Source organism: Mya arenaria, chromosome 14 (genome assembly GCF_026914265.1).
Source record: "Mya arenaria isolate MELC-2E11 chromosome 14, ASM2691426v1".
Lineage (NCBI taxonomy): Eukaryota > Metazoa > Mollusca > Bivalvia > Myida > Myidae > Mya > Mya arenaria.
Genome location: NC_069135.1, coordinates 500,154 through 515,343, shown reverse-complemented (window position 1 = coordinate 515,343; position 15,190 = coordinate 500,154). Strand labels below are relative to the sequence as shown.

General features: G+C 35.2%; 2 protein-coding genes across 2 annotated transcripts; both read left to right on the top strand.

Annotated features, from left to right (window-relative positions):
* Positions 1–874: 874 nt before the first annotated feature.
* LOC128217399 (uncharacterized) lies at positions 875–3,181 on the top strand. Its single transcript, XM_052924537.1, has 5 exons — positions 875–956; positions 1,611–1,664; positions 1,988–2,169; positions 2,465–2,696; positions 2,937–3,181. Exons 1-5 carry the CDS (start codon positions 875–877, stop codon positions 3,179–3,181), a joined length of 795 nt encoding a protein of 264 aa, XP_052780497.1.
* A 5,739-nt stretch (positions 3,182–8,920) lies between these two features.
* On the top strand, positions 8,921–11,215 carry LOC128217398 (uncharacterized). Its single transcript, XM_052924536.1, has 5 exons — positions 8,921–9,002; positions 9,654–9,707; positions 10,016–10,194; positions 10,491–10,743; positions 10,995–11,215. The coding sequence occupies exons 1-5, from the start codon at positions 8,921–8,923 to the stop codon at positions 11,213–11,215; spliced, it is 789 nt and encodes a 262-aa protein (XP_052780496.1).
* Positions 11,216–15,190: the final 3,975 nt, after the last annotated feature.

Here is a 15,190-nt window from a genome sequence, read left to right as displayed (position 1 = left end):
AAAAGTTTATTACTGTTGATAACAAGCTTTGTTTCTGTGTATACGACATAATATCCATTTTGAGCTCCTGCTATAGGAAAGAAAAATATACAAATTAAATCCAGCGTATAGAAGGCTGGTTGCTGTATTATTATTTCCGAATAAAGCAAAATTACTTAATTAAAAGCAAACATTGTATTTAGTTCGTTAAGATTTTTAATTGGTCTTAAAAGAGGCCTGGAATCCATGGCAGGATTCGTTGAAGGTTGACAAATTAAGTCAGTATTCTATGTCTACTCCTGATCGCCTTAAAAATGTTTTTCGTTAACTGAATTTTCTTGAAACATGCCTAATAAAACTAATAAACCCTGAAGAAATTGGTCATCAAGTGATTTCGAAATATCCTTTTCGTGACATAAATGCATTGTACAAAATTTACATGTCTGAGGTGTTCCGTTAATGTTTGAGTCATTCATTTTAAATATCAGGATAAAAACCACTAACGCCTTTATATTGTTTGTTTTTGAACCTGTTGCTACCGCAAAACCCTTTGTTTTAACAATCAAATAAAAAGCGGACTTCCATTAAACGATTTGGTTAATTGTATTTCAAACAACTAAAAGGATACAACATTTTGTGGTTTTCACTCAGCAACGCGTTTCCAACAGAGAAATGACAGACATTTGTTTTGACAAGGTAAACAAAGCTGGGAATGAAATACGGAAATGTCTATGACCAAATGCACAATTTTAAAAGGTTTCCACAACAATCGTGAGTCCACCCTTACCTTCATCAACATTGCTTCCTTAACGGTAGGTATAAAATAGCTGCGTACGGTTCTGCCTGCTACACTTGTTTAAAACAGGACATCTTGATCCAATTCTTCCTCTCTAGAATGAATTCTGTCTTGTTTCTCACGTGTGTAGGAGTCTTGTGTGGTTTTGTGCAGGCTGCCACCGTGCCGGACACTGATCAGGGTAAGAGTATTAAACATATAAACATAATTATAGCTAGTATTTCGGTTGTGTATGATAGATGTCCATGTATTAGTGTATCCTTACAATATACGTCTGTTGTTCAGCTTCGATTTTTTTTATTTCCTTGTGTTGTCTGTATCTGGTTGTTGCATGTACAGTTAATTTAGGTTAACATAGTTATTAGGTTTGATATGTTAGTTTTTTTCAAGCTGTGCTAGCTCCAATGCGGCTGACATATTTAAATTGGGCTTTGTGATAATTGTTGTAAAACGTGTAAGATCGAGATATTGTGAAAAACAAATAAACATTTACAATGTAAACCTAATTTTGATGAATAACTCTAATTTGTTTCTTTCACTGTTATCTTGTGGCGTCCTGTGTCTCGCTTAGTGGATGCTTGGTTTTCACCAGTGTGCCTTTAGAACATTTGACTTGATTTACTTACGTGGAAGTCACTACTGTATAACACTATTTAATCCAGTAAGAACATACTGTACACAATCAGATGTCTTAAATTAAGTTCATTTAAAAGAATTAAAATTCAATCTTTTATTAAAACAGTACCAAAATTTATTGACCTGCCGTGTTGGATTTATCTGACTTCATTTATGAATACATGCAAGTGTTTAATTTGAATCATTTTCCTTGTAATAGAGCATGCGGACCGAAGCATCGTCCTGCCTGGATCAACGCTCACCCGCACATCTTGTAAGTATACACTACTGTATTATAGGATTGTAATACACCAAAGGGATGTCGTCCATAATTATGTATGTTCATTGTTTTATTATATGTGAACGATGGGAGCTGAATTATCTTTACATGCTCAGAAAAAATGAGTATGGTTACATTTCACGAATAATGCATTTCTGGTATACTTATATAATTTTGGCTATTTGCAATCATTTACCCAACTGAGCCCCTTACTGCTAATATTATATTATAAAAGTGCAACCAACATATTGACACGTTTCAATTTAAATCTTAGAATATCACTAATATATACAACTACCTATTCATGAACCACACAGGCCAATGGCAGGTTGCGACCAACCCTTGCGTAAACAACGCTCTGCAGGCCCTGAATTTCCCCCACCCGAGCGACGCATCAAAGTTTCTCCAATGCGGGACTGTACGAACGAATGTACTGTTGTCCAGTGTCCCACTGGAGAGCTCTATCGACCAGGCAACATCCTCGTGCATTTCTCCGAAGGTAAGCTAAATTCCTTCCTACAATAATAAGCAAGCACAAGAAAATTGAACACTTGTGCAATGCATTATATCATAATTATTCATTTTCGGGAACGAAGTCATACGGTTTGTACAAATACAACGTATATAAATTTGCTCATTATGAACCTTGCTTGCTTCCTTTATATTGTGTGATTTTTGTGCTTGATAGATTTATGTTTTTCTTCCAATGTGAAGAACATATACTAAAATTACTTACAAGACATGTATAAAAGATTACCTGGCCAAAACAGCTACAGTTTCCGTTACTTTTATAGGCGATTGTAGCCCAGCCGACCTACATCGCCTCTCTCGGCATTCCGAGCCCATGCACAGCTCAGAACCTCCAAGCAGGCCGGATATTCTTCTCCGTTGCGAATAGCAACAAACAATTCATCCAGTGCGACGCTGCCGGTATTGCCCGCGTGATCACCTGCCCTGACCAGCTCATCTGGGACCAGAACAGGCAATCGTGTGTGTACACACTTCAAGGCGGTGTGGCGAACCCTGGTTATCTTCTTGCAGTACACAGGTAGCTTCTGAAGCCAAGTTTTACGAAAAAATGGAAATAAGTTATTGGACTCTTAGAGGTCTTTATCCGATAAGACAGATTTGTTATCTAAATAAAGGAGAATAAGCGGTGCGGTCGTCAAACTTTTATAGAAATATCATTTTGCTTTTAATAGCCCCGTTTACATACATTTCAGTTAAATTCAAAACATCAACAGTTTATGTCAATTTGTATTAAAGAACAAAATGACTGCGTTTTTGCAGGTTTTTTGAACGGCGCTAATCCGTGTACCGCCCAGGCCATCAGCGCTCAGGCCCTGTTCTTCTCGCACCCCGATCCAACCAAGTTCATCCAGTGTGACCTGCAAGGGAACGCTTTCGTCCAGAGGTGCCCGTCTGGTCTCGTGTGGAACCAGTACTTGGAGACGTGCGCTTCCCAGCTGGCCTCATTCACACTCACTGGACAGACAAACTTATCGGGATAGGTGGTTCTTGAAAAGTTATAGACATTTGTGGCCCTAAACCGGACAACGACCAAAGAACACTTTCTTGTACCATCAACATTTGGTTTACAATAAATGCATACTTAAACCTTTAGTCTTATTATAAAATAAATTGATTGGTTATCTTTAAAGTTTTTCAATATTCTAATAAATAGCTGAACACATCAAATATCAATTTGAGCCATTCTGTAACATGTGCAAGAAGACTAGTAAGGATAACAACTTTAAACGTAGAAATGGCCATATCTTATAGATATCTCGTTCGTCCGATTCACTGCACACATTGTTTCTTCTTCAGAAATTCATTTTTCTTTCATTTAAACATTTTATCGTAAAGATACCCTCATTGTATTTATAGAATGCCACTACTGTTTGTCTTCAGTACTACAGGACAAGATCATTACTTAGAACGATACCTACATTTCCTCAGATGAAATGGCTTTTATTAAGAATGTCACTTTTTGACAAAGGTCCACCTTATACCACTCACTCGATAAACACTCCGTGTATCAGAGTTTGCGTTGATAATGTGTCAGTGAGGATTGTAATATTTAGTCTGTTAGATGACCTGAAGTAAAAACTTAATCATGAAGATATTAATTTAAGTCATTTATACTATTTAACAGTCATCAAAATATAATCATAAGTAGTATTGGGCCTAAAATGGAAAGCGATATGGAAACAAGTTATTTCTTTCATAGTTATAAAGACTGGGTGAAATATCAACATGACTGGAGCCACTCTAGTCCGTACATCATGTAACACCAGTTCTGTACATTTGAATTTTAATAAACACACTTGATTTCCTCAATCTCTATGTACATTAATAGTCAATTATTTGTGTGCAATGGTAGCTAATATACTCATAACCATGCAAAGAGTTGACTATTGTTATGAGTTATGAAAAAGGCATTTCTGGTTAATTCATTCGGTATGTAAAATCTTATTCCCAGCTGAACCCGTTACTGCCAATACCATGTACATGCAAGCAGCGTACATACACATACAAAGGGAAATCTTAGAATCCCAATATTTAAAATTACAATGTGAGTGAATCTCACAGGTTAGTGACAGGTAGCGACTACCCTTGCGTGAACAACGTTTTGCAATGCCTGAACGTCCGGACGCCAAACAAGCTTCGCCGCCTAGTTCCTCCAGTGCGGACTGTACGGATTTGTTCATTATCCAGTGTCCCGCTGGAGCACTCTGCAATCAGCAACAACATCCTGCCTTATACCAATGGCTAGCTTTACTTATAGCAATTCGAAGCCGCGTGAGAAAATGAACATTAGCATATGAAAGAGAATAAGTGATACGTTTTGTGTACATATACAACATAAACAATGTTCCTTAGGCCCTTTCTTTTTGTGTTTAAAAGATATACGTGTTTATTAGATGTTGAAAAGATGCCATGAAATTACTTACAAACATAAATCATTGACTATATATGAACACGTACATCTAGAACATACATCCCGTACAACATCCTTTACCTTTTTGGTTTATAATATAGCCCAACTAACCTACAATCCAGTCCAATCTCTCTTGGCCCTGTCCGATTGACTTCAAGTATTTTTTAAGTGTTTTCCCTGTCAGGATATCCCTATTTTTTAGAATGCTGTTTTAAAGTTTTTTTATTGATTTTTGAACTCCACGAAACGGTGTATTTTTATACACTTTTCATAATCCACACATACAATTTTTAATTTGATAAATTGTGTTGTATTCTCCAATTGAACACTTTGACAGCAAACAACTATCAAAATGTTTTCCATTTGTTCATGCCTTTGAGTTCAATCTTTGAACACAAACACATGCATAACACTTCATTAGATGCGAGTTTCATAATGTATTTGATCGTTATATTACATTTAAAGTATTGTGTTTATAAACACTTAAATGACAGGGCATCATAACAGGGTTTTGTAAACAGTTTGACTTATACCAATTAAGTGGATGTTATAAATAGTTCTTAAACTAAATGTGTATTAGTGTAGATGATTGATGGACTTAATTAAACCACCATCTCGTTCACTGAAACGCCTTAACCTCCTAGTAAAATATTCTAAAAACTTCCCTTGAAAGTTCACCAACATGATTTTAAAAGGAGTCATTTTTGAGCACTCTCATACTAAGACTTGTTATATAGCTTCTGCTTATAAACAATATGAATAGGTGAACACGGCAGTCTTCTTGCAAATTATTTCCTCTGTTACTCTCGACCCAAATCACCTAATTCGACGAAAAGATTTATTTTCTAACATTAGAGTGTATGCAGATGTGAGGAATGTATGATTGTGTGCAAATACAATTATTATCATTTTCAATTTCTTTGCAATATAGCACACCCTTTCAACAATAAACATGAAAGTTATGTTCACTTTCTGTATAATTTAATAACAAGACGCCAAACATATATTTTCATTCCAGAGATTAAATGAAAAGTAAGTACATGTATTCGCAAAACACTAATGTAAAGTTAGGAAACACAGAAGTGAACCCCCTTTTTATTCGATAAATAGTTACAACTGTTCAATACAATCGTATGTCTACACACTCTGATTTCAGCAGCCGTTTAAGAAATAATTTAGATGTGGTATTTAGAAGTCATGTAAAAAGATGCAAAGCGCAAATTGTACTGCCTGACCAACAAACAGTTCTGCCGTAGTTGTAGAGTATGTTTTCGGACTAAAATAAAGCCAATATTAATTAATATCTTTTTTTGTTTTAGTATGCCTTTATAATTTATTTACACGATACGAATGAGCATAATTAATGCTGTGTTTCATTTGATTGCTTGACAAATTCAAAATTAATACTTAAGAGGAAACCATATACAAAAAAATATGGAAACTTAACCTGTTGTATAGACATATGTGTCCGACTCGGACCGTTGAATGATCATTTACCTGAGTCCCATATGGCGATCTGCTAGAATGACCACCTTATGAGAACATTTACACCTATATAGTAATGTGTATCTGACTATTTACCAGTTTATCTCACTTAATCATGCATGTGTTATGTAATCATGAGTTTATATATTACACAACGACTCTGACGGATAGACTCTAACAATTAAAAAAGTTCTATAATATTCCGGAAGTACTTGAACAAACTGAATGTCCTCTTCATTGAAAGCATCGTACCGTCTAGACATTTCCTGAATCCACTCAGAGTTTAGCAAAGACCTGATTACTCAAAATCAGTTTATACAATAAACATGGCCTTTGTTATGCATTGAAAACAGTGGATTAGCATAACACTCTATATCATATGATGTCAGCATTAATTTTTGTTTAACCTACTTTTAGTCATAAAGGTCTTGTAAAACTCACAGTAAGCACTAAATGTTCATGTGTTTTTTGTGAATGACTTTCGAAATAGAGCTAAATTTTACTCATTTTGATAGGAATATCATCGTGACACATACAAACTATGTACCAAATTGTATGTTTTAATATTTTTTTTTTAAATCTCGATATCTTTTTCATTTTCCAATTTCATTGCGATTGCATGCGCCTTTTATTTCATTTTTTTAATGAATTAAGCTTTTCTAAGATTTTTGATATAAAAGGAATAAGAGGAAAAAGGAATAATTCATTAAACCGTTCAAATAAAGCAAACTTTTCTACCGATCTTCAAGCTTAAAGCTGCACTCTCACAGATTTACCTTTTTTGTCTTGGAAAGAGCAAATTTTTGCGTAAATACCTGCAAACCAGTGATGAAAGACTGCTGACAAAAGATTATATCGCAGATTTCATATATCCGTTCCAGAATTAAGGTTTTATGCATAACACACCATTTTTCTAAACTTTAATATAAAAATCTGCGATCTAATTTTTTGTCAGCAGTCTTATATGACTGGTTTATATGCATTTTTTGCATAAATTGACTCGTTCCAAGACAAAAAAAAGTTGTCAAAACGTTCAATCTGTGAGAGTGCAGCTTTAATAAACGTTTAAACATTTAAAACTTTATTAAATGCAACACGAATGTCGAACGAAAACAATACTGTTGTTGTTCATAATGTGCAGAGGCGTAATGCAATTTCACTAGAAACATACATCAGACTGGGACGAGATTGATGAAATGGAAATATAATTCTTATTGAACCTATAGATAAACACAGAATTTATTTTGAAACTTCAAAATCAGTATATAAATATTCTGGTTACTTGCTCGGTTAGTGAAAGCACATGGAGTAACAGTGCAATTTATCGAATCCTTACAATAAGCCGAACCTCCAAGCCGATTTTACTGTTATACCCAGCGTAAGAAAAAAGAAAGATTGTTTTTCAGTGGTACTCGAGGCCTTATTAGAAATAAATAATAGAGCTTGATTATTCAATATACTTTTTTGTCCGGCATTTCTCCGCGGACTTGCACATTAGCATTTTTGTCCTTAACACTGGCGCTAATGCCTTATACAACTATACTTGTTAAACAGGCCAACCAGTAAGCTACGGTCATAGGAGCTTGCTTTGTGTATACATAATTCCAATAGAATATGGACAAGTATATGTTTGATAATTGAACTACCTTTCTGTTTAAATGACCTCTTTATGGAGTGTAAGAACATATTTTTGAGAAGCAACTTAGATATTTACTTGTCCTAAATGATTAGATGAAGATTTTTATAGAGTCTAAATAACTGTTAAACGTCCGTTTGTTACTAGTAAGCATCGGGTATATTGCTACTTGCAACAAAATAATTTCAGTACAAATATTTCTATGAAAAGCTTCAGAAACAAGCTCAGTAGCCAAAAGTTAAAAAACGCCGTTTAATTGCACAGTGTAAACGCCAAAGACTTAAAACATACCGTTGTTTTGTAGGAAGTTATGTTCAGCGGTAATGTGTTTGGTTTTAATGCCCTTTTTCCGAAAAGTTAAGGTTTATTACTGTTGACAACAAGCTGCGATGCTGTGTATATGAAATAATGTCTAACCCTTTTGTAGGAAAGAAAACTATACAACGAATCCAGCGTATAGAAGGGTTTTGGCGGTACTATTATTTCCGAATAAAGCAAAATTAAAATACTTAACTAAAAGGAAAACATAGAATTGAGTTCGTTAATTAGTCTTTAAAGAGGCATGGAATCCATGGCAGGATTTTTGGAAGGCTTTGACAAATTAAGTCAGCATTGTAATTTTACTCCTGATCGTTCACTGAATTTACTTGAAACATGCCTAATAAAACTATTTAATCCTGAAGAAATTGGTTTAAGTGATTTAGGAATAGCCTTTTCGTGATATAATTGCATTGAACAAATATTACATGTCTTAGGTGTTCCTTTAATGTTTGAGTCATTTAGTATACATATCACGAGTAGGATAAAAAACACTAACGCCTTCAAATTCTTTGCTTTTGAACCTGTTGCTACGCAAAAACTTTTGTTTCAACAATCAAATAAAAACGGACATCCATTAAACGATTTGGTTAGTTGTATTGCAAACAACAAAAAGGATACAGCCTTTTGTAGTTTTCTAACAGAGAAATGACAGACATATTTTGACATGGTAGAAAAGGCTGGTAATGAAAATACGGAAATGTCTATGATCAAATGCGCCATTTTAAAAGGTTTCCACAATAATCGTGATTCCACCCTTACCTTCATCAACATCGCTTCCTTAACGGTAGGTATAAAAGATCTGCAAATGGTTAAGCCTGCTACACTCGTTTTACACGGGACATCTTGCTCGATTTCCTCCTTTCGAGAATGAATTCTGTCTTGTTTCTCACGTGTGTAGGAGTCCTGTGTGGTCTTGTGCAGGCTGCCACCGTGCCGGACAATGATCAGGGTAAGAGTATAAAACATATAAACATAATTATAGCTAGTATTTCGGCTGTGTATGATACATGTCTGTGTATAGGTGCATCTTACATCATACGTCTGTTGTTCAGTTTTCATTTATTTATTTCCTTGTGTTGTCTGTATTTGGTCGTTGCATATACATTCAATTTAGTTTAACATGGTTATTAGGTTTGATTCCGTTTTTTCAAGCTGTGCTTGCTCTAATAAGGCTGACACATTCCATTTTGCGGTCTGGATAAATGTTGTAACACGTGAAAGATTGAGATATTTTGAAAAAAAATAACACAGATTTACAAAGTAAACCTAATTTTGATGAATAACGCTAATTTGTTTCTTTCACTGTTATCTTGTGGCGTCCTGTGTCTCCCTTAGTGGATGCTTGTTTTTTTGGTGTGCCTTTAGAACATTTGACTGAATGAATAGTCCTTACGTGAAAGTAATACTGTACTATATCATTTACTTTAGTAACATACTGTACAAAATCAGAAGTCTTCAATTAAATTAATTTTGTTCAAAAAGGAATATTCAATCTTTTATTAAAACAGTACCAATATGAAATGCTCTGCCGTGTTGGGTTTATCTGACTTATTTATGATTACATGCAAGTGTTTAATTTGAATCCTTTTCTTTGAAATAGAGCACGCGGACCGAAGCATCATCCTGCCTGGATCAACCCACTACCGCACATCTTGTAAGTATACGGTATTGTATTATAGGATTGTAATACACTTAAACAATGTCGTCCATAAATATGTATGTTTATTGTTTTATTATATGTGTACAATGGACGCTGAATTTTCTTTACATACTTGAAACATATGAGTATGGTTAGATTTCACGAATAATGCATTTCTGGTATACTAGTATTATTTTGGTATTTGCAATCTTATGAGCCCCTATCTGCTAATATTCTATGAGTGGAACCAGCGTATTTACACGTTTTAATTTAAATCTTAGAATGTCACAAATATATACAATTACCATTCATGAACCTCATAGGCCAGTGGCAGGTGGAGACCAACCCTTGCGTAAACAACGCTCTGCAGGCCCTGAATTTCCCCCACCCGAGCGACGCATCAAAGTTTCTCCAATGCGGACTGTACGAACGAATGTATGTTGTCCAGTGTCCCAATGGAGAGCTCTATGACCAGGCAACATCCTCATGCATTACTCCAAAGGCAAGCTAAACTCATTCCTACAATAAAAGCCAACAAAATTTGAACACTTGTGCAATGCAATATATCATAGCTATTCATTTTCGGGAACGAAGTAATACGGTTTGTAAAAAATCAACGTACTTAAATTTGCTCATTATGAACCTGCTTTCTTCTTTTATTTCGTGTGACTTTTGTGCTTGATAGATTTATGTTCTTGTTCCAATGTGAAGAACATATACTAAAATTACTTACAAGACATGTATTAAAGTTTACCTGGCCAAAACATACACACCGTACAGCTTCCGTTACTTTTATAGGCAATTGTAGCCCAGCCGACCTACATCGCCTCTCTCGGCATTCCGAGTCCATGCACAGCTCAGAGCCTCCAAGCAGGCCGGATATTCTTCTCTGTTGCGAATAGCAACAAACAATTCATCCAGTGCGACGCTGCCGGAAATGCTCGCGTGATCACCTGCCCTGATCAGCTCATCTGGGACCAGAACAGGCAATCGTGTGTGTACACACTACAAGGCGGTGTGGCGAACCCTGGTTATTTGGCTGCAGTCACAGGTAGTTTCTAAAAGCAAGTTTTAAGAACAAAGGGAAATAAGTAACTGGACTCTCAAAGGTTTAAATCCGATAAAACAGATTTGCTATCCTAAATAAAGTAGCATAAGCGGTGCGGACGTCAAACTTTTTTTATAGAAATATCATTTTACTTAAAACAACTTTATTTACATACATTTCAGTTAAATTAAAAAAAAAAATCATCAGATTATGTCAATTTGTATTAAAGAACGAAAATGACTGCGTATTTGCAGGGTTTTTGAACGGTGCTAACCCGTGTACCGCTCAAGCCATAAGCGCTCAGGCCCTGTTTTTCTCCCACCCCGATCCAACCAAGTTCATCCAGTGTGACCTACAAGGAAACGCTTTCGTCCAGAGGTGCCCCTCTGGTCTCGTGTGGAACCAGTACTTGGAGACGTGCGCTTCCCAGCTCGCCTCAATCACACTCAATGGACAGACAAACTTTTCAGGATAGATGAGAAGTCATCGACATTTGTGACCCTAAACCGAACAATGACCAATGAACACTTTCTTGAACCATCAATATTTGGTTACAATAAATGCATGCTTAAAGCTTTAGTCTTATTATTAAATACATTGATTGGTTATCCTTAAAGTTCTTCATTATTCTAATAAATAGCTGAACACATCTACTATCAACTTAAGCCAATCTGTAACAGGTGCAAGAAGTCTAGTATGCAGAACAATGTAAAGGTTAATGTGAGTTTGTGTTACATCACATGGTTCAACACACAATTAACGAGAGACAAACACACAGAAATGGCCACACTTCATAAATATCCCGTTCGTCCGATTCACTGCATATATTGTTTCTCTTCAGAAATTCATTTTTTTTTTCATATAAACATTTTACCGTAAAGATACCCTCATTGAATTTATAGAATGCTGCTACTATTTGTCTTCAGTGCTACAGGACAAGAACACTACTTAGAACGATACCTACATTTCCTCCAATGAAATGGCTTTTATTAAGAATGTCGCTTTTTGAGAAAAGTCCACCTTATACAACTCTAACGATACACATTTCGTGTGTCAGAGTTTGCGTTGATAATGTGTCAATGAGGTTGTAATCTAGGTCAGTAAGATGACCTGAAGTAAAAACTTAATCATGAAGATACTACTTTAAGTCATTATACTATTTAACAACCATCAAAATATAATCATAAGTAGTATTGGGCTTTTCACCTTTGCGTGGTCATTGAAAAATTGAGTAAGAACTCATCGAGTATTTCAACTTTTTCATAGACACATATGTATTATTCAGACAAACAGAAGAAACAGGGGGTGGGTGCGAGTGCATTATTTGACCTGTGTGAGCATCAAGGGCTGACGTCACTTGCCTGTGTGCGGAGAGATGTAAATAAGCCGTTGTGTGAAGCAGACGTGATGAGAACACACTTAATAACATTGTGCTCACATACTGAAATGAACGGCAAAATCAGACGATGTAAAAACTAGAAATAATTGAAGATAGGAACTATTGCCGTCTTATTCCGACAACACGTGAGAAAAAGTTTGCTGTTTTTATTTCAAATAATGTTGCACGGTATTATTTGACTATCATTGACAAATGACATAACATATGTATTATTGAGGATAAAGCCCTCAGGTAATTAGTATTCCCACTGGGGCAATTATCATCCAAACTCCATGTTCAGCAAAAGTATTATTAATTAACTAGAAAGATAACGATCTACTGTATATTATCGGTAGCAATACAGCGGGTGCTTGAGTTTGTTTTGTTTTGTTTGTAAACAGAAGTATATCATTTGGTTACTAGCAATTCTATTATAATATAATGCGGTATGGAAACAAGCTATTTCTTTCATAGTTATAATGACACCAGGTGAAATATCGACATGCCTGTGGCCACTCTCTTCCGTACATCATGTATCACCAGTTCTGTAGCATTGAGTGGTTATAAACATAATTAATATCCTCAATCTCTACGTACATGTAAAGTCAATTATATGTTTACAATGTTATATGTTATGAATAAGGCATTTCTGGTTGATTCATTCGGTATCTGAAGTCTTTTTTCCAGCTGAACCCGTTACTGCTAAAACCATGTGCATGCAAGCATCATACATACACGTTAACAGGGAAATCTTATAATACCAATGTTTAAAATTACCATGTGAGTGACTCTCACAGGTCAGTGGCAGGTAGCGACTTACCCTTACGTAAACAACGCTTTGCAAGGCCTGAACCTCCGGGCGCCAAACGAGCTTCGCCGCCTAGTGCCTCTAGTGCGGACTGTACGGATTTGTTCATCATCCAGTGTCCCGCTGGAGCACTCTTCAATCAGGCAACAACATCCTGCCTTACACGAATTCCAAGCTTTACCCCAAACCGCACGAGTAAATGAACATTTGTACAATGTATATGAAAAGGAGCAAGTCGTACGTTTTGTATACATATACAACGTAAACAATATTTCTTTAGGCCCTTTCCTTTTGATAGATATACGTGTTTATTAGATGTTGACAAGATGCTTCAACTCTTTTTATAAGGGTTTCCCTTGTTAGGAAACCCCTTTTTTAGAATGCTATTTTAACGTTTTTATGGGTTTTTGAAGCACAAGAAACGGTGTAATTTCGCTATTATTGGAAACAATAAAGTCTTAATTTGATACTTTAAGAAAACAATTTTTATACAGTTTTCCAAATCCACGTACACGATTTTTAATTGAAAAATTGTGTTATATTCCCCAATCGAACAATTTGACAGCAAACAACTAATCAAAATGTTTTCCATTTATTCATGCTTTTAAGTTCAATCTTTGAACACAAACACGTGCATAACACTTCAGATGCGAGTTTCATCATACATTTGATCGTTATATTACATAAAAAGTTACTTTGTTTATAAACTCTTAAATATCATTTGCTAAAAAAGTTATCCTGCAGTAAACGATAATCAAATGCAATTTTATTGCAAAAAAATCGGGACCCGAAACATGCGTTTTGTTATACCTTTCGTGCAAAAATATAGTTTCACATTATTCAAAACACTTTTGGAAAACGCTTTATTGCAAAATCAATCTTTAAGAAGCTAGTACCAAAGTGTATGCAAAAGTGAGGTTTCGACATTATTCAAATGAAGTAGCAAAATGTCAATAAAGGTATCAGATGGATACAAAAAGACCTAAAGAGTTAAGAAAAATCCAGTCGGAATACACCACGGGGACATTTTCTTAAAATTACATTTAAAAATTCCCGAATATCATAATACATACATTGCAATAAACAAATACTAGGCTAAGATCGTTGTATTAAGTTGAATGTTTCATTATATTTTAAAGATGCATTGTTCCAACAAAGCTACCAAGGCCATAAGTTGCGAATGAGGACCGTAGTACATGTTTTATCAGGTCCATAGGGCCTGTGATCCGCCCGGAAGAGCGTACCTTTGTATATGGTGATATGATCTTGATAAAAATAAGAAACACAAAGAGCTGAACTGCTGACATATAAAATTCTCCAATGATGTTACTCGTCCTTGAAACAAGATAAAATCCGTTTAAATACAGATAAACAATGCAAAAATACACCAGACATACGTTTACCAATGAGCAATAGGTAAACCCAAACTGATAAAGCTGTAAAATTAGAAATAGTTATTCACTGGAACGCCTTAACCTCCTAGTAAAATATTTTTAAAACTTGAAATCAACAGGACACAACGTGAGGGCGTGAGTTCACCAACATGTATTGAGAAATAGCCATTTTGTGCACCCTCATACTAAGACGCCTTATATGACGCATGTGTATGTCAGTTTTCTTGCAAATTATTTCCGCTGTCACTGTCCACCAAAACACATAATTTGACGAAAAGTTATTTTCTAACATTTGAAAAAGTATTCGACATATGTACGGAAATTACATTATGCATGCAATCCTCTAACCCTTTCTTTGCCATATAACATACATTTCGACAATAAACATCAAACTTATATTTACTTTCTGTATAATTTAACAAAATGACGCCACACATTAATTTTCTTTCCAAAGATTCATGAAAAGAAAGCATTAGCAAAACACTCCTGTGAAGTAATGATAACACAGAAGTGAACCACCTTTTAATTTTACGAACAGTGACAACTGTTCAAAACAAGCGTGTGTCTACAAACTAAGATGCCGAGGAAGACAGAAATCAGCTGTGGTATTAAGTAGTCATGGGGGTACAAGGTGCAAGTTGTACTCCCTGGCCAACAGTTATACCAGAAGAAACGCGTATAAGCGGCTAGCCTAGAATAAGGCTTCGGACAAACATTCAAAAATTCAATAATAATTAATTCTTTTTTTAGTATGCCTCTATAAAATGTTTAAGAGATAAAAAAAACATGTGTAATGCTATGTGTTTCTGCTCATTTTTTGACAAACATTGAAAATCAATACCTTTAGAGGAAATTTTATACAGAAAAACA

What these genes read in the sequence shown, in the direction of transcription:
- LOC128217399 (XM_052924537.1), top strand. Translation starts at nt 875, where the DNA reads ATGAATTCTGTCTTGTTTCTCACGTGTGTAGGAGTCTTGTGTGGTTTT. An exon ending in CGTGCCGGACACTGATCAGG is followed by an intron (nt 957 to 1,610) that starts GTAAGAGTATTA and finishes TCCTTGTAATAG; the next exon opens with AGCATGCGGACCGAAGCATC. An exon ending in AACGCTCACCCGCACATCTT is followed by an intron (nt 1,665 to 1,987) that starts GTAAGTATACAC and finishes TGAACCACACAG; the next exon opens with GCCAATGGCAGGTTGCGACC.
- LOC128217398 (XM_052924536.1), top strand. Translation starts at nt 8,921, where the DNA reads ATGAATTCTGTCTTGTTTCTCACGTGTGTAGGAGTCCTGTGTGGTCTT. An exon ending in AACCCACTACCGCACATCTT is followed by an intron (nt 9,708 to 10,015) that starts GTAAGTATACGG and finishes TGAACCTCATAG; the next exon opens with GCCAGTGGCAGGTGGAGACC. An exon ending in CCTCATGCATTACTCCAAAG is followed by an intron (nt 10,195 to 10,490) that starts GCAAGCTAAACT and finishes TTACTTTTATAG; the next exon opens with GCAATTGTAGCCCAGCCGAC.